Raw genomic sequence first — 19,693 nt, 5'->3', positions numbered from 1 at the left:
AGATCGGGATACCTTGTTCACATCCAGATCTTTGGATTTTTGACATATTTTTTAGTACAGCTGAAACAGCTTCAAATAAAAAAGAAAAATCACCACCTCAACACAGCAGGCAAACAACAAACCACTACATTATTAGGATTCCTTTCCTCCTCTTTCTGCAGACTCAGGAGTAATATACATTCAAAAGAAACTTCTGAATTGTCCTATTCCAATTCCATCCCTCCAAGGATTTCCACAATTCATCCTTGTATTTGGGCTGAAATAAAAGAACTAGCTTATGATTTATCAATATCAAATTGTACTTACAAGTCCAAATTTAAGAACAGCCTTTCATGGTGATTGATTGTACTGGTGGAACAGTTACATATCTTCTACTTTAATATATTAAAACTTGACATTTCTTCAGAGACTAGTGCCGCAAAGCTGTAAACTGACACACTTTAACAAGTTTAAAGTAAATAGTATGGTACATTAAAAAAAGTTATCATTAATTTTTCCTGATGTTATTTCCCAGCATCATCATGATTTCTTGACAATAGCCACTTTAGAAAGTAAAATAGGAAGTAGCTTGATATTCTTGTGGCAACACTTCAAACTTTTTTGATAATAATAAAAAAGCAGCAGTGTTTGTCTATACATACCTTTCAATTATTTTTATAAACTTTTTGCCACATTGTTCCTGTTCTCTCAGACTTGCAAAGCAAAAATAAAACAATTATATTAAAAATGCATATTAAAAATATGAAAACAATACAATGGAAACTTTGCTTCATTCAAGTCAAATTAAATAACTTTAATTTTATAATAATCTACAAATACCTGTACATTTTAAGTATACAGTCCTTTTCTGTTCCCCCATATACTTAATTTACACCATTTAAAGTCAAATATGTTCCTTCTCATAGTGATATATTAGCTCATTATGCTACTGTCTACAAAAAGTTGAGAGAAGAATCAGCTGCATGTCACCGATCTCTACTTGTCAGGTTCTCTCTTTAAAACACGTATAAAGGCATCTCTCGGTACTTCCACATTGCCAATTTTTCTCATCAGCTTCTTCCCTTCTGCCTGCCTCTTTAAAAGCTTCATTCTTCTTGTGATGTCTCCACCATACTATGAAAAGGAAAAATACTGTAGTAAGCTTAAATAGAATGCAACTACAGTCTCCTTCAGAAATGCTAAACTCAAGGGCTTAAAGATGGCCAGAAAATCTAGTTATGACAAAAGGTTATTTTATACTCCCAAGTAGTTCTGGCAGGCCACTAGTTAAAAAGAACAAATGAGCAAGTAAGCATATTCATTCCGACAGCTGAGGGTTGAGTTCGGTTACCTAAATATGTGCATTCACATAACCCAAGCAGCAGCTTGCCAGCTCAGATACACTGGTATCTTGACTAGCCCTAGGTGCTTAGGTGCTAGATAAATTGACATAAATTAATTCAGTGTTGAACAAACACCATCCCATGTACGTGCCTATCAGAAGAATTCTGTAACAGTTGTGAGAAAGGGACACTTTATTTTTTTCTAACATGTTAGCTAAACACAAGGTAAGCAAGTAAGAAGCATCACAGTTTTACTACAGCTTTGTCAAGTCTTGTTAACAGTCAGCTATTGCAATATTTAAGACCTTCTTATGATACACTACTGAAAAGCCAAGTAAAAGTCTATCAAAATCCAGTCTCTAAAGAAGTACTTTTGCAATTTCTTAAATCACTAGCAGAAAAACAACTTAGGAAATGTGTGAAGTTACACATGTGTGTAGACACACATTTACTGTATCTACAACTGTTAGGAAATGGTGAGGAGACAGGAGTGAACACACATGGCTGAGTTCACTCTAAGTGTGTAATTTTGAAAAAGCCATTACTCTTATATCCCTTAATACCCTGTTGACATTTAGGAGCACAAGCAGAATGTGTCTTTGGTGGGATTCTAGAAGAAAGGCCTGTCACATTAGCAGGACTCTTAGGTCTATAAACATTAGAAACATAACAAAAAAATATGCAAAAATACTTACACATTTTGCCACAACATTTTTTCTGTAAGCTTTCAGCCTGTTAAACAACATAAATACATTAACACATTAGGATATCTGTATGTGGAGCTAAACACTGAGTCATCAAAATTCTAAGTGTTGCTTTTCTGCAAGTTTTGTAAGATGCATTGGAATTATTATATTTTGTAAAATGCATTGGAATTATGATATTTTGTGTACAGAAGATGAAGTTCTAAGCAGAAGACTGACTTCACATTTCTTAATTCTAGAAATATTCCTTAGGGTGTGTAATATGTACGTAAAAATTACAGTCTTGCCTTTTCATCCAGGATTTCTGCTATGATTCACAGTAAGTGTTACGTATTTAGAGATACATACACCCCTGCTTGGGTCTCTACCACAATTTAAATCCTGTTTAAACAGCAACAGCAAAAATGTGACATTGTGTTCAACTTGCAACATACTTCCTTTGGAACAGTACAGTTCAGGGCTTTTTTGCTGACTCTCACAGGGATGAAACTATTCCAGAACTAGCTGGGATTTTTTTTTTTTTCAGTAGAAAGAAACTTTTTCCACTGCCAAAGAGGAAGTGGACACATGGGTGGTGCCAGCTGTACTCTATCCACTAACTGCAATGCGGACCACAGGCAATTTAAATTCTTTTTTTTTTTTTCTCCCCAATTAAATTTATACAAAATCCTTAGGCATAGTCACAGCTCAACTGCATTTCTTTCCCCTGCCCCCAAGAGGTCCCAGCAGCATATACAAGAAAAATAGGAGTTTACAGTAAAGTACTGTAATGTACGAAACTATTTAGGTGAGACACTTAAAGTCCATATTTTAGGTTATCTTAAAATAAGAAAAAAAGAGGCGGGGAAGGAGGGAAACAGATGGGCTTCACTTACGTTTCTCTTGCAATGATTCTCTTGCCAATAGCAGCCTGAATAGCTATTTCAAACAACTGTCTAGGTATAGCATCTTTTAAACGTTCGCACAAGAGCTTACCAGTAGCATATGCCTTATCACTGAAAAAGAAAGTCACCGGTGTTTTCAGAAAGTAACAACCCTCAATACAACCCTCAAAATATACCCACAGACCAAACTGATAAAAGGGTTTGAGTAGAGGTTTTCCTCTTTTTAACTCAAAAGATAAAGCTGATCAGATCATAATTTTACATCTGATGAGTGGTCACCATATATCACCCGCTTCATACAAACAAGTGATAGGACTGTATTAATAGAAGTTCTTCAAATAAATTTAAAATATTTACAATAGACATCCTGATTACACCTAAATTACACAAACCATTAACACCTGCATTACCACAAAAATATTGTATTTAGCACTCAAATTGACAAAGAGAAGTAGAATTTTTAATTATGGTATGTATTCCCTTATTTTTCTATTGCAAAATGCCCTTCTTTTTCAGATCATTGCCAAGGTGGCAATGTGGCATAATCCTGTTTTCATTTGTATTTGTCATCTAACAATAATACATATATATTAGTCATTTAGAATCATTTAGGTTGGAAAATACCCTTAAGATCATTGAGTCCTATTAACATGCAATGAAAACACTGCATATTAATTGGAAGTCTTTATTTATTTGGAATGGAGAATCCAGTAAACCTACCTGTGTATGATAGTTGCCAGTTCTTCAACTGGATTTCCATTTAGAAGAATATCCATTTTGATGAGGTCTGCTGCCTGGTATCCTGCGTCTTCATAATCAAAACTAAATGAAAACAGTTTAAAAGTTAGTGAAGATTTTGTAAAAATTATATTCTGCACTCTTTTTTCCACGAATTTTAAGTTAAAGACAAATTTCTTAATAAAACACTTGAACTTTTTAATAAAATAGAAGCACAGTTTTTAATAGTCCCTTAGTATGTCTCCTTTATGCAAGACTGGACTAGCAATTTACTGCAGATAGATCTCATCTCCAGTGCAACAGAAGACATCATCCACTCTTCCAGCCTACTGAGCAAGGTAAATGAATTTAAAATTCTACATGCTTAATGCAATCACTTAAAGAATATATTCAAATATTTATTTTCTTTCAGCTGGAAACTCTTCAACACAGCTTTTGAACAGTATATATACTTCATGTCACAGAAATCAAACACAAACACCTTGGATTGTTTTCTTTTCATCTTCTCATTTCAGAGACTATTTATATGACGCCAATTATCATTCTCTCTGACAACTAAGGTTTTTTTCTTCATTCCCAAACCATATTTGTCCTTTGGTACATATGGGCCTTGCTGTCTGTGTATCAGTTTGCAGAAATTCTTAAAATGTAGTATCTTTATATATCTGCATTTTGTATGGAAGTATAAATGTGGAGAATGCCAGTACCACTAATTTGGTCAGATCTGAACTACCAGAACAGAGGGGAAAAAGAAAATCCTTTGAGAGTATTTGAAAGTCCGTCTATCTTAATAGGTTTAATAAACCATAGTTGTGTAAATATAACAGAGGTATGATTATTGAAAGCATTAAATACAGTCACAAAATTAGGGAGTCAGGAAATAAAAATCAAGAAGTAACACAATGCAACACTGTCACACCCAAATCAAAGGAAACACAGCACAATTCTACCCATGAGATAGCTTCCTGATAAACGGGTTGGTTTTCACTTGGTTGGACAGCTAGATCCTGAAGGGAAATTCAAGATCTTCATTCTCCCATTTCTTCTACCTGTCCTTGACTCTACACTTTTGCTTATGCTTCTACTGCAAACAGGTATCTAAACTTGGGCAAAACACATCTTCCCTCTCATTTTTACACAAACAAACTAAATTCAGTCTCGGTAAAATACAGTTTTATTCTTATAAAATGAATCATGTAATTAGGTATACCAGTTCCTGTCAAAATGTATCTTACTAACCACATCTCTATACACCACGTTTGTAAGAGCCTCCTGTGGCATAAAGCCATGGAGGCATAATGCCATGCAACATTTTCCTTCCATTAAACTCACAAGGCCCTTCACAAACAGCTGAGCATTGTTCTAGCCTTTGAATTCCCAGAATCCACCCACCACAGAACATTCTGTCTCAAAATACAGATGACTTACTTTATTCCCATAATAAAAGCATGTAAGTAAAGTAAGTGTTGTTTTAAATGCAGTGGGTTGGTTGGTTTTACTGACTTTAAAGAATCAGTATTCTTTTCCAAGAGACAATGAATACAGTCAGAAGTACAGTTTCAGTGATTCCTTTGATAGGAAATGCTCACTGTCACTTCAAGACAAGAACCATCCAGATCTTACTCATGTAGATGAATGAGTGCCGCTCTAGAGGGCATGCTTGAAAATTACATGCATCACTAAAGAAAATTATTATTGGGTAGTGATGCACTTTCAATGTTTCTCAGACTTACTTCCACCCATTTTCACAGTGAATCTAATCCATTAAGGGTGAAGCAAGACTAGATGTGCAGCACCACAATATTCTTCACTTGTGCCTTTCCATATATTCTTCTCAAATCTTTTCTCATTCCCTCCCTCAGGATCCAGGGTGGGGGTGAAGAAGAGGGGGGAACAGAGGGAGGTAGTTACCTTGCATAACCAGAAGACAGAGACTTAAGAGCATCATAAAAATCCAACACAATTTCATTCAGTGGAAAGAGGTATTTTAGCATAACCCTGTGTTCATCAATGTACAACATATCCTTCTGGACTGCCCTACGATCCTAGACAAATAAAAATCGTTTCAGTTCCCCTTGACCAAAATTTGCACAAATAAATACAAAGCAAATAAAATAAACAACTATTCAGTTACACAAGAGAACTCCAGTACTTCAAGCCTAAAAGTAACTTTCTTAATGGTAGTTTGCTAAAGTCCTAGAACAAATTGCAGCACCATAATAAATTAAGTGGTTGTAAGCTTAACTGGACATATGACAAGTCTATTCTCTCCAAAAGCTGAATTTCTGAAAATATTAACAGCTTCTGTTTACTGCTGCCTTTTAAATGTATAATTATTTGTCCACAAAATCTCATTGAAATTAGATTTCACACACACAATAGGACTTGCAGGCTCATCTTTCCTGCCAGGAATTCTTTTTAATAGATCTTTCAAAAGCATTTAGTAATTACTGTACTATTATCCAGCATCTAGTGTCTTCACTTTAAGTATAACATGAAAAACATAAAATGCAAATGACAAAACTAAAACTGTATACCAACCTGACACAAAACAATTATTTTACCAATATATTCCTGAGGTGTTACAATAGTACCAAGAACAGTTGGCTCCAAATATTCCGATACTGAAATTTTATCAGGAAACTGAGCAGGGTTGATAATAGTAATCTCTGCTTTACCATGCTCCTGGAAACAAACAAACATACTGTGATTTTACAAATAAGTTAACTGAATAGCAAAGGAGACAAATAGGGAAAAATGCTAAAAAAAAAAGTTTCACTAGCTTAGAAACACTAGTGGATTATGTAACCCAAACTTATACCAAGCGCAATTTTAGAAGAGATTTCTACACCACATATAGAAGTCCTTGATCAACATATCATTAAATATAATACAGGAACATTATAGGAATGACTTTTCATTTGGGAAATGGTGGGGTTTTTTAGGAATTTTATTCAATGAATTTTATTCAATGAATTTTAAATAGAAGAGGTGCTTAGCACTGGGACTACAACCTAGGATTATCCATAGAAATAAAAAAAAGCCTTTCTGACCATCTTTCCAGCTTTCTCTTGCCTGTAAAGAAAGGATCTTCCTTCTTACTCCATCCTGGTTCTGTAAGGTGTAAAGCACAGGTTCAACAAAAGACCTGCTCTAAGTATTCTGGAGTTGGGTGAAGGGAACATTCTTCTCCAAGTAGAACTTTGGGTTCAGGCTTCCTTACAGGCTTAAGTGCACTTAAAAATTAAGTTTTTTATTCCTGTGTGAGTGCTTTCATGACCTATTTCCAGTTCATCATCCTGATAATGGGCTGGAGTTATCCTTCCAAAGTAAGAATAAAAGGAAGGTCATGTTTCTTACTGTGTACATACAATCTCCCCACCAAAGCAAGTGATTATACTGCTTTCACAGACAAGCACCTACTTCCAGTACCATCTGAAAATAATCCCACATCAGCAACCTAGAATCATTTGTGCACCAAAGGTGTCAACTGCTTCATTCATAGCTGCTACACTGCCTAAGCAAGAAACCAAAATAACCTGAGAGAAAAAGGGTCTATGCATTACAACTTCCAAGTACAGCAATCTTTCACATATGACCTGTTACCAATTTACAGATTTTATGTAGTGTTTAAAAGTACATGTTGGATAATGAGCCAGTCTTATTTGCAGCCTCCTCTGTCAGCTGGTGCTCATAAGCCCTTATCTCTCTGTCTCTCTTAAAACACAGTGGTTTTATTTGTACCTAGTTCAGTGAAGTCTGCAGATGCCTGTTCACTGTAATCAGAGACTGACTTGTTTTCACCAGCCCCTGCCAGTCTACAGTAGCATTATAAGCTGTTCCTAAAAATATTGTTTTCTGATGGGTAAAGCCTTAAAGATTATTTCACCTGCTTTAAACTCAGCCCAGTCAGTATGCACTTAAAAGAATACAGCAAGAAATACATCCTATACTCCCATTTTCAAGGGCAGACGTAAGACATAAAAAGAGAATGCTTGAAGTGGAAGGAGGAAGGAAAGTTAGCATTCTTAAAAAAAACAACCCAAACATCCATTTCCATTAAAAAAAATCTCTTTTAAGTTAAATAACAGTGTTTCTAATGTTTACCATAAAATACAGTACTAGCCTACATTTGGGGGAGGGGGGCGGGAAGGTGTAAATGTTTATTACAGGAGGCTTTTAAGCTGCTCTTTACACAAAGCTATAATAAGTTTAGCATACCTTTATCAACTTTGCTGAGGAAAGAATAGCTTTATATGGAACCGTAGGTGCAGTCAAAATAACAGACATGTTATACTCTTGCTCCAAACGCTGATTAAAGACTTCCATATGTAAAAGACCAAGGAAACCCAACCTGGAAAAAAATATCCTGTTGGTAAAAGTATTTGTATATCCTCTGGAATGTTACAGTGGTTTGTTTTGTCTGTGGGGGTTTTTTTAACCTCCAGCTTGTTTACGTTGCTAGCCTGGCAGTATGAGGCACAGCAAACAACTTCCAAATCATCAATTGTATGAGTCTTGGAAAACAAAAACTATCAAACACAACAAATTTCACACTCTGCACAAACAATGCAAGAAAATCAAATGCTTTTGATATTTACCTCTAATGAATTTGAATTAAAGCTCCTATTCTTTATTTTCGTTCTACCTTCAGTTGATTTAAACGTCCATTCTCAATTTAAGAACAGTTCCAAGCATGAAAGCAGTATAAAAGCCTAACCTCCATCCGGCTCCTAAGGCAAGGCTACTGTCACGATGAATAGTTACACTGGAGTCATTCAATGTCAGCTTTTCCAAAGCACTTTTGAGATTATTATATTCTGTTTGATCTACAGGATACATTCCTGTCAAAACATATCAGGTAGAAGTGATGTGATAGCTTTATTTTTGTGTGTACTTACCTTTTAAATATGCATCTTAAAGTGAACACAGTAATAAAATCAGAAATAGCTCACTTTCTGTTCCAACTGTTTTTAAATGTGAAAAACAACGGGTTTTTTAATTAGTTAAAATGCAATAAAGTTTCAGATTACCTCAAAATTAACGTTCAAACCATAATGGTACGGCCACTGTATTCATCTAATCCTTCACAGTTGTGTAAAATGCACGATTGAGTATAACATTGTTTTGCAGGGATGCAGTGTAAACATACAGTTTAAGCATAACTCAATAAGCAGACTGATGTTCCTTCAAAGGTAAGAGTAAAAAAAAAAAAAAAAAAACAAAAAAACCGTGCTATTTCAAAGTTGCAAATGTTGTGGGGTTTTTTTTTAATTAGTGAAGCCAGCTGTTTGTGCAATTACTGCCTGGAATAGGTTCTAACTGTATCACTTTTCAGATCACCATGTGTTCAGAAAGTGTAGATTACTCTACACCAAGCAGCAACACACATGTACACCGAAATATTATTTACAGCATTACCCTTCTCTACATTCACCGACAGGTGACCTAATCTCCATGAGACAGTTCAGATGAATTTTGCACATTCCCTCACAAGTCCAAAAAGTGTTCTGTAGAATTTGTTTCTTTCTAAAGCCATCCTCCGTAGCATTTGTAGTGGTTACTGAAGCTGGTGGCAACAGTTCTTCAGAACTACTCAAGTTTAAGAAGTCAAATATTTTACAGAATCATTTTCAGTATTAGCTTTGGCAGTTTATCATGTTTAACAAAAATAAAATAGCTGCTAAATTTTAAAAGACTAAAATCCCAATTATTATGGACACCTGATTATCAAGATGAAGAATTCCCAAAAATTTACTACTTTTTTTTTTTTTTTAAGTTGCAACATTTCTTTTCCAGCTTATCAAGAGTTTACTGGCATTAAAAGCAATAATCACTACTAAAAATTAGTAGACTTGTATTCATATAAAACCAGTCTACAACTATTATTGATAATGTTAAATCACACGGAAAATTACACAAAGCTATGATGTGCCTCTGTTAGCTTAACTTTAGCTAAATTTCTATTTCATTTCTTAGCTAAAATTTTATTCCTCACAGCTCTAAATATTTACATATATTCTTTTAAAAGCTCTAATGGCTCTCTTTTGTTACTGGAAAAAAAGTAATTCCACTTCAGATCAATTTACTTCTTACCTGCAAAAACCATTGGTTTCGCTGACTTAAAGCCAGGCAAAGGCTCCACTGGTTGTTTATGCAAAAACAGTGTGTCTCCTATTTGGGCTTCTGTTACTTCTTTCATTCCAGCAATCACATAGCCCACCTGTCCAGCATATCTAAATAAAACTGGTGTTATATGGATACGGTTCTTGGCATTATTAGTATTTCCACTATATTTCCTACTTGACTTAGCCCAGCCAGAAATTTTAATAAATTACCCCCATTAAAAGCCCATACACACTCCAGAAGCCAGAGTTAAGATATTTCTCCTCTGAGTTGTCAACTTTCTCAAGTAGCTCTATTTCTGTTTCAGTTAAACAGCACATTTGTAGTTCTGTATTTTTAATTCTGTGTTACTCCCAGTTTAAAAGCTGGAGCTAGAGGAAGCTTCTCAAGGATCTAAGACACAGAAGCCAGAACAGTTCTCTGGTGACACCACAGCAAGTTTCTTATATTATGAGGGAGAAACAATACACAAACGCCTTCCATCAGCACATAATGCTATTAGGAGAGGAATCCATGGTAGATAAAAAACAGAGAATGGTTTTGGATAGGATGGAGTTAACTTTCTTCAGAGCAGCACTGTACGACACTGTGTTTTCGATTTGTGACTAAAATGGTGTTAATAATATACCAATGTTTTACCTATTGCTGAGTACTGTTTGCACAGCATGAAGGCGTTCTCTGTTTCTCACTCCACCCCTCACAGCAAGTAGGGTAGGGGTGGGCAAGATACTGGGATATGACACAGCCAGGACAGCAGACTCAAACTGACCAAAGAGATATTCCAGGCCATGTAACATCAGTGTAGTTTTTCCAAGGTAGCTGTTACTTGCAGTATAGCAGGGCATTAGCCTGCTTGTGGGAGGTGGTGATTTACTGACTGCCTTTGCATCACTTAGTTTAATAAGTGAATGAAAAAGAAGATAAAAACATCTTTATCTCAACCCACGAGTCTCTCTTCACTTTTGCTCCTCCTCCAACTCTCTTCCCCATCCCACTGGGGTTGGGAGAGTAAGCAAATGGCTGGCTGGGAGCTTAGTTGCTGGCTGGGTTCAATCCACCAGACACAGTAACATAGGTTCACTGAGAAACTCCCAAGAAAGTCATTAACACATACTTAGATGCAAACGGATAAAACTTCTCCACTAATTCTAAGTACCTGTTTTAATTCTCACTGCTGCCATGAGAAGCAGTTTCTGGAAGCTGTTGTATTCATGGATTTTAAGTTTTTCACCCTCAAAATATGCTGCAGCAATAACTTAAGATGGAGCCCCATTCCCTTCCACTCTCAAACAAGGTAGTTCCTAGGAATAAATTGGGACAGCTGAATAAGAGTATCGAATGCAAAATCTTAAAAAAACCTAGCTGCCCAGGTGTTCCATGTACTGTAGATGACAGAATGGTTTCTTCCCCCTAGAAGCGTCCAAAAAACAGTCCCAAACATTTCTGCCTCAGAATGCATTAATTACAAGTAAACATAAAAAAACAAAAAAACAAAACCCACCACCAAAGAACTAAAATCCCAGATATCTCCCAGCCACTCAAAGCAGAAAAATCAACCAGAAATGCAGAATTTTATATCTTAGACCGATTTATGATTTGTTCCACAGTAAAAAATTTTTACTTACAGCTTATGTGTTGGCTGTTCATTTGGAGTCAGAATTCCAACTTCATTAACTTCGTATCTCTTCTTTGTGTGTGCAGACACAATTTTATGCCCCTTCTGAATCTCCCCACCAAAGAGTGCAATGTTAGCTATGACACCACGGTAGTGGTCAAAAGTGGAGTCAAATACTAAGGCTTTCAAAGGATCAGCAGTATTACACTGGGGTCTGTCACAAAAAGAAAAAAATATAAACCCAGATATTACATATTGTGTTTTTAAAACAATGAATAAGCAAGCACTCCCATCCCCAAAAAAATTCATAGAATCAAAGAATACCAGGTTGGAAGGGTCCTCAAGGGGCATCTGGTCCAATCTTTCTGGGAAAACACAGTCTAGACAAGATGGCCCAGCCCCCTGTCCAGCTGAATCTTAGAAGTGTCCAGTGTTGGGGAATCAACCACTTTCCTGAGAAGATTATGCCACTGGCTGATTGTTCTCATTGTGAAAAATCTTCCTCGTGTCCAATTGGAAACTCCCTAGGAGTAACTTGTACTGCACTGTAAGCCTGTGCTGCGCTCTTGGATTGTGTTTTATCAGGTGCAAGACCTTATACTTGTCCTTGTTGAGCTTAATGAGGTTCTTGTTATCCACATCTTCCTGGAGGGTGGCTCTCCCTTCCAAAGCATCCACTCCCCCACTCAGTTTGTTATCTTCAGCAAACTTGGTCAGAGCACACTTGATCACATCTTCCTAATAATTTATGAAGATACTAAACAGCGTCGGGGCCCAGTATCAGTCCTCACTAGGGGCAGGTTGCCAATTTGAAAAGGAGCTGTTTGACACCATCCCCTGGGTGCAACCAGTCAGCCAGTTCCCCACCCACTGCACAAGCTACTTGTCTAGACCATGTTTCATTTTCTCTAGGAGGAGAGTGTCTGAAACCCTATGAAGAGCCTTGGAGCAACCTAGCCAGGCAACATCCACTTTTGGTCCCACATCAACTGAGCACGTTACTTTGTCATAGAAGGCAATCAGGTTTGTCAAAAACCAACATTAGATTTCTCCCATATCTCTTTATAAAGTATTGACTTTAAATCAGATCAATATTAAGTGCAAAACTACTGCCAATACCGTATAAATGCAAGTCATGCTTTCCTAATTAACCTCGCAAGGTTTCATAATTAAATCAAGACTTACGGTGGAATCTTCTCAATGATCTTCTGAAGAACTTTTTCAACATTTGTTCCTTGTTTAGCAGAAATCTAAAAACAAGTCCAACAACGATTTTATAAGATGTATCTTACACTTATTCAGTATCTATTAGTGTTATGTTTACTTAGTTTTAGTGGCCACAGATAATACTTCTATCCATAAAAACACTCTGAAGCACATTATAGAATGCTAGTACTCTGAAATGTTTCTTTGATTCTAAATTATTCTGTAACAAATTTTTTCTCTCCTGAATAGCAATTATTGCCATGGTACAAATTAAAACCAGTTTTAATTAATTTAATTTTTTTAATTTACAATGAGAAATAATGTAAAATCTATCTGATGTAATTCATCAAGACACACTAGTTTTTTTAACAGAGACGTATGTTCTCCACTCTTCAAAGAGACAAACTTTAAAGAAATTCACGTATGTCAAAAACAGGCAGACAGATGGCACCCTGTTGATTTCCTACATGTACCTCTTTTTCAGTAGCTACCAAGTAGATATAATTATACAATATTGTAAAATGTAACACCATGTTATAAATGTTCTAAAACTTTAAGAGATCTTACCCTCACACATTCATCTATAGGGATATCAAACAACTTCTCAATTTGATTTTCAACTCTTTCAGGGTCTGCATGCTTCAAGTCAATCTGAAAAACAACAAACGTATCTTCCATATGATCCAGCACTGTAAATTTCAAATAACAAGTCAAGGAACCTTTAGTTCACAGCAATTACTATAAAATATTAAAGAGAGTAAACACACAAATTTCTGACTACACTCTAGTTATTTTTCATTATGCGGTTCTATTTGAAGATACATTTAAATATTCTACACATTTGAACAACCCAACTATTTAATATGAAACTCTAAAACATTTATTACCTTATTTATGACAGGAATTATTGCAAGCTGTGCTTCAAAAGCAAGATAGAAGTTTGCCACTGTCTGAGCCTGAATACCCTAGAAAATAAGCATTATAAAAGTTTAAAATGGAATCTTCCTGAGTTTTGGTAGTAGGGTTTGGTTCTTTTTAGGGACACTATACAATATAAGATTACTTCTACCCATTTTGGGGCTGGAAAGTAAGTCAAGGTTATTGATTACACACATTGCTGAGAAAGAAAACAACATTCCTAATTATCATTTCACATAATCTGAATATAAGTAGACAAACTAATAATGCTGTATGTGTGACCACTTACATGGAATTATTTGTAGATAACACAGTATTATGCATACATTATGCACCTAGTACGTATTTTGTGTATGTTACTTATTTCTGAACAGCCAAGGTTATAGGAGGTACCTCAAACAGTAGATTTTTTGTTCACAACTATTCACAAATGGACTAAGACAAAGGGATGTTATCTTTAATAAATAATAACATGTTATTAAAATAGCATTTTAATAATAACATTATCATTATCTCCAGACTGCCATTTTCAAATTTCATACTCCATAAAAAAGTAGGATCTGATTCTTCACTAATCCTCTGCTTTTACTGCTGTGTCTATAAACACGCAAGTATTAGTCACTAGATTTTTAAAGCTCTTAACACTTTTCCTGCCACAAAATACTTCTGTGGAGAAAGACTTTCTCTATAGCTTACTTAAACAAATTACTGCAATTCTAAGTAGAAAACAAGAATTAAGAACTCCACCTCATTTGCATCTACTACAAGTATGACACCTTGGCAGGCAGACAGTGACCGTGACACTTCATAGCTGAAATCTACATGGCCCTGTGGAGAAAAAAAAAATGATTACAATTTCAAGTATTTCTAGAGTCTTTTGCAAAGATTTCTATATTATGATGTTTTCATTTGTATATACGTTCACAGGTCTTACTAAAAAAAAAAAAAAAAAAAAAAAAAAAAAGGAACTGAATAAACGCAAGAAGCCACAAATCTCCTACTTTTTAAATAGAAAGACATTTAGTTTCGTGTGACTTAAAACACTGTTTATACTTAACTTACTGGCGTGTCAATAAGATTTAAGAGGTAGTTTACTCCTTCATGATTGTAAAAGAGAGATGCAGATTGTGCTTTAACTGTAATTCCTCTTTCACGTTCAACTTGCAGTTTATCCAGCACTTGCTTATTACGGGCAGTTTTAGCAATTGTTCCTAAAATCAAAAAAAACCAACACCTCAACAGTTTTCTTGCCTCATTTAGTAGATAAGCTCTCAAAATAAGTAATTCTTGAAAGTGTTATTAACCAGAAGAACATGGGACTTGCAGCTGCAGAAGAAGCTTGTCCATCTGATTAGGCTAAACTTAGATTTTTATTTAAAAATAAAATTATGCCTCAACTCTTTAACATTTATGGATATTTTTTTTTTTACATATAAAGTTATAGATTAGAGAAGAGATTCAGAGCAGCCCTGCGGAGAAGGTCTTGGTGTTGGTCGATGAGAAAATGAACATGAGCCAGCAGTGTGCGCTCGCAGCCCAGAAAATCAACCATATCCTGGGCTGCATCAAAAGCAGCATGACCAGCAGGTTGAAGGAGGTGATCCTGCCCCTCTACTCTGCTCTCGTGAGACCTCACTTGGAATATTGTGTGCAGTTCTGGTGTCCTCAACACAAAAAGGACATGGAACTGTTGGAACAAGTCCAGAGGAGGGCCACGAGGATGATCAGGGGACTGGAGCACCTCCCGTATGAAGACAGGCTGAGAAAGCTGGGGCTGTTCAGCCTGGAGAAGAGAAGGCTGCGTGGAGACCTCATAGCAGCCTTCCAGTATCTGAAGGGGGCCTACAGGGATGCTGGGGATGGACTCTTCATCAGGGACTGTAGTGACAGGACAAGGGGTAACGGGTTCAAACTTAAACAGGGGAAGTTTAGATTGGATATAAAGAGGAAGTTCTTTACTGAGAGGGTGGTGAGGCACTGGAATGGGTTGCCTAAGGAAGTTGTGAATGCTCCATCCCTGGTGGTATTCAAGGCCAGGCTGGACAGAGCCTTGAGTGACATGGTTTAGTGTGAGGTGTCCCTGCCCATGGCAGGGGGGTTGGAACTAGATGATCTTAAGGTCCTTTCCAACCCTAACTATTCTATGATTCTATGATTTTATATAAAATACTTTCCTTAATAAGCAGGATACAAAACATTAGAGATTAAGAAGGAACAGAAATTCCATCTAGTGCTAAATAATTTTGATGTTTAAAGCAATTTCACTTCCTATCATTGGAGAGCAGCTGCATGCCCCACAGTTCTAACCACTGCCAAGTGTAAGAGCATTATCATAAAGCTCAACAGACCTGAATTCAAAACTCCATTCTCTCACAGGCATCAGGTAAAATTGCCCATAGTGACACATAGGAGGTAATCATAAATAGTAAATTTTATCAAAAGCTTCTCTGCCATGTCTTGTTTTGTTTTGCTCACCCCTTAAATGAGAAAAAGTAAGACTCTCTGAAATTATTCTCCTCTTCAGAGATACAGCAATTGCTTTAGCTTACCTTAGAGAAACCTCAATGGCAACCTCTGTTTCTCTCTTCCAAGGAAAGCCTAGTTTCAGAATCACTTATAGTTATGAAGATCCCTTAGCACTTCTGTTTCTCACTTTCATTTTAAAAGGGGTAGTTTTCCTTATCCTCAACAAGAGAAATAAAAACACTGAAGTCCAAGTGTCCTGGGTTCAGCAGCAGCAGTCATTTCTTCTACTTCTTAGTAGCTGGTGCAGCGCTGTGGTTTTGACTTTCGGCCTGGGAATAATACTGATAAAGCCGATGTTTTCAGTTGCTGGTCAGAATGTTTAGACTGACCAAGGACTTTGTGAGTCTCATGCTCTGCCAGGGAGGAGGAGAAGCCAGGAGGAAGCAGGGACAGGACACCTGACCCAAACTAGCCAAAGAGGTATTCCATACCACAGCACGTCATGCCCAGGATGTGGAACTGAGAGTTCCCGGAAGGGCTAGAACTCTGCTGGATGGGGGGCGAGGTATTGGTATCGGTCGGCGGGTGGTGAGGTGTTGTATTCTCTTCCCTTGTTATTTCCTTTATCATTATTACTATTAGTGGTAGCAGTAGTGATTTGTGTTATACCTTAGTTATTAAACTGTTCTTATCTCAACCCGTGGGAGTTGCATTCTTTAGATTCTCCTCCCCGTCCCTCCAGGAGCAGAGGGAAGAAAGGTGGGGGGGGAAGTAAACTGCGTGGTTCTAATTTACAGCCTGGGCTTAAACCATGACACCAAGAAGCATTCCAGTGAGAACAAAGTAAGTATCTCTGGAGATGAAAGTAACACATCTTCACTAATACTTAAGAGTGAAGGAAAACGCAAATACATATATGGCTGCTAAGAATCCACGGAATTTACACTTACTGACAGTTATTCTACTCACTAAATCTAAACCAACATAGAAGTGTACATTTCTAAAGCTCACAATGCTGCATCTTCAAAGTATCAGCTTCAGTACACCAGTGAGCACCACCACCATGAAAGGCAGCTATTTACAGTTCGTTCACAAGAGGACATAGGATTACTTTCAACTAAGTACAAGCAGCTGAATTTCCTCTCTGTTTCAACAACACTTGAAAACTACTCTATCCAGGGTACCTGGCATGACAGGCCCCCTTCTGTCCACTCCAAACACTGGTAGTATATATCATAAACTTGCCATGTACTGGTCTAATGGAACACTGGTCAGGAATAACAGGAATAGCATCTTGAACAAGAAAGTACACTCCCTTTCAGTCTCTTTTTAAAATACATACTTCCTTGAGTGAGTTACACACTTCCTTCATATTCACATCTGTAGCACTACACGACTGACAGCCCAAAAGTACTAGCTACCTGGCACTAGAAGAACAAAGATATTAGAAATTTTAGTAATAATTAAAGCTACAGAAACTTACCCATCATCTTACATGTCAAGAAAAGGTAGTATAAGTGAGAACACTTACCTGTAATTTCCAACAATCTGTCTGCTAGTGTACTTTTGCCATGATCTATGTGAGCTATAATACTGAAGTTTCGAATGTTTTCAACAGGATATGTCGACATATCTAATTTTTCCTGAAAAACAGAAATTTATTTTCATAAACCATGGTCACAGTCTCTACATACAATATGACCTGGCCTTTAGAAAAGAATTAACTCTTTTCTCCCTATGAGGTAGAGATTGAATAGAGATACAGAAACTTAAATCGTCATCAGTATCTAAAATGCTAGGATTTCACTTTACTCACACAGACATACAACATTTGCTGCTCTGAATAATCAGCAAGTATGCTGTGAAACAACAAGCGTTGTGAAAGGCACTATGTTCTTAAGAACATAGGGAGTTGGAAAATTTAAAGCAGTTTCAAGTTTGTGAAACTGTTAAACTTAAGGATTAAGAAAATCGGATTCAAAGGACCATTACGGACATCATTCTACACAAGCATGATAAAAAAAAATTGCTCATTCCAAGCAATATCACATTTTGAAGAAAAATGACTTTTTGTGCTTTTCAAAGCTTTCTGCTTCAGGAATCAGTAGACCCCCCAAAGCAATCAGTTACACTTCACCTAGAAACTCCTGATTTCAGCTACACAGGCCTCATCTCTCTTACACAGGCTATGCATATAGCCCAAGGACCAGAGGAGTAGAAAACAAGCCCGGAGTTCTTTGCTAGCATCAATACACGGCACTAAACAGCACTACCTGCCGTGTCCCTTGCAGGGTGCCTCAGTTTGGAGCGGCAAGTCTTCCTGCGGCCACAGGCTCGCAAACGCCCCCATCTCCAGGGCGAGACCGCCTGTCTGGAAAGGTCCCTCCTACACGACGGCTCGCCGCCCGCCTTAGGGAACTCGCTGCAGTCAAGTTCGGGCTGGCGGAACGTCCCCCCACAGTCCTGCGGACTCACCTTGCCGGGGGAGCTGTACAGCCGCTGGCACGCCGCCGGCCCCTCGGGCAGCCAGGGCGGCAGGCAGAGGCGGGCTGCACACGGGCAGGGGTTCCGCAGACGGGCCCACCACGTGGCCGTCCTGCTGGCGAGGGCCATGGCGCTCGGGGCTGTGGTGACCCGCTTACAGCGCGGAGGGATGCTGGGCAGCGGCAGCGCCAGCGCTCATCGCGGCCCGCCTCCGCCCCGCCGGCTCCGCAGCCGCCCCTCTCCTCCTCACGCCCCCGGCGCGGGAACAGGCAAAGTCCCACGGCACGACGCGGACTCGAGCTGTCGCGCCGCTGAACGCACCGCCCAGCGGGCCGGAAGTGTTCCCCCGCCTTGCGGAAGCGGCCATAGCCCCACGCCATTGCAGCGCCAGGCGTGAGCGCCAGCACGGTGGCCGTGACAAAGGTGGGAAGGCGCTGTGTTAGCAGGGGTTGAAGTGGCAGGCTTGTACAGAGCATCTGCAGGTGTCACCGACAGTGAGGGGTGCCTATAGAGAGCACCTGTGAGCAGTTCCAGAAAGCAACAGCAGAGGGAGCCAAATCGCGTATTTGCACTATCAACGCATTGGGTGTCACGACATGCGCAAAAGGGCATAATCACAAAAACAGAGACGAAAGCTAAAGTTGTTACAGACCAAATAAAGGTTGACTAAAGGTTGCGCTTGCCCTCCATATCTAGTCTTTAAAGAACTCAGACTTGTATTTGCGCGGCCTGCACACCAAGCTGGCTGAATACAGCCAGCATTCAAGGAAGTTAGTGAATGAACCTATCTGCTGTGTCTTCATGCTGGAATTCGTTCTTGTCCTGTTGGCATGCAGTGAACACCTATGGAGTGGGTGCTGGTCCGTGCCGAGAGACAGCAGTCCTTAATGTCAAGCTATTGGCAGGTCCACATGATTTAGAATTCTGACATGAAGAAAAGCAGGTATGGAACTGTGTTTCAATTATGACTTCCAGTCATGTGAACACAATACATTAACTGTAAATTCAGATTGGTGGTCCATCAGGATAGAGTACAGTAAAAAAGACAAAGCCATCTGTCTTTAACTTCATTTTTCACCTTGGATAAATATATGAAGCAAATAATATTTTTGATCGATGTGCTTTAAGCTCCATATGCAATAGAAAACACAGAACAATTATGGAAAGATGTCCAGATCAACAGAATGTAAAGGTATTTATGGGACAGCAAATCAGTAGCATAAACATGAT

The 19,693-nt window shown here is 38.0% G+C and overlaps 1 protein-coding gene across 1 annotated transcript; it reads right to left on the bottom strand.

Annotated features, from left to right (window-relative positions):
* Window positions 1-83: 83 nt before the first annotated feature.
* GUF1 (GTP binding elongation factor GUF1) lies at window positions 84-18,592 on the bottom strand (the record flags this gene model as incomplete). The annotated part of the gene is made up of 17 exons (XM_080631132.1): window positions 84-1,113; window positions 2,018-2,054; window positions 2,902-3,021; window positions 3,631-3,732; window positions 5,560-5,693; window positions 6,190-6,333; window positions 7,870-8,002; window positions 8,369-8,492; window positions 9,745-9,884; window positions 11,400-11,603; window positions 12,575-12,639; window positions 13,163-13,246; window positions 13,483-13,560; window positions 14,261-14,341; window positions 14,576-14,724; window positions 17,511-17,622; window positions 18,455-18,592. 17 exons carry the CDS (start codon window positions 18,590-18,592, stop codon window positions 976-978), a joined length of 1,983 nt encoding a protein of 660 aa, XP_080487258.1. The 3' UTR covers window positions 84-975.
* Window positions 18,593-19,693: the final 1,101 nt, after the last annotated feature.

Source organism: Psittacula echo (genome assembly GCF_963264785.1).
Source record: "Psittacula echo genome assembly, chromosome: 1".
Classification (NCBI taxonomy): domain Eukaryota; kingdom Metazoa; phylum Chordata; class Aves; order Psittaciformes; family Psittacidae; genus Psittacula; species Psittacula echo.
The sequence above is the reverse complement of the archived record's forward strand: the minus strand, read 5'-3'. Positions and strand labels throughout refer to the sequence as shown.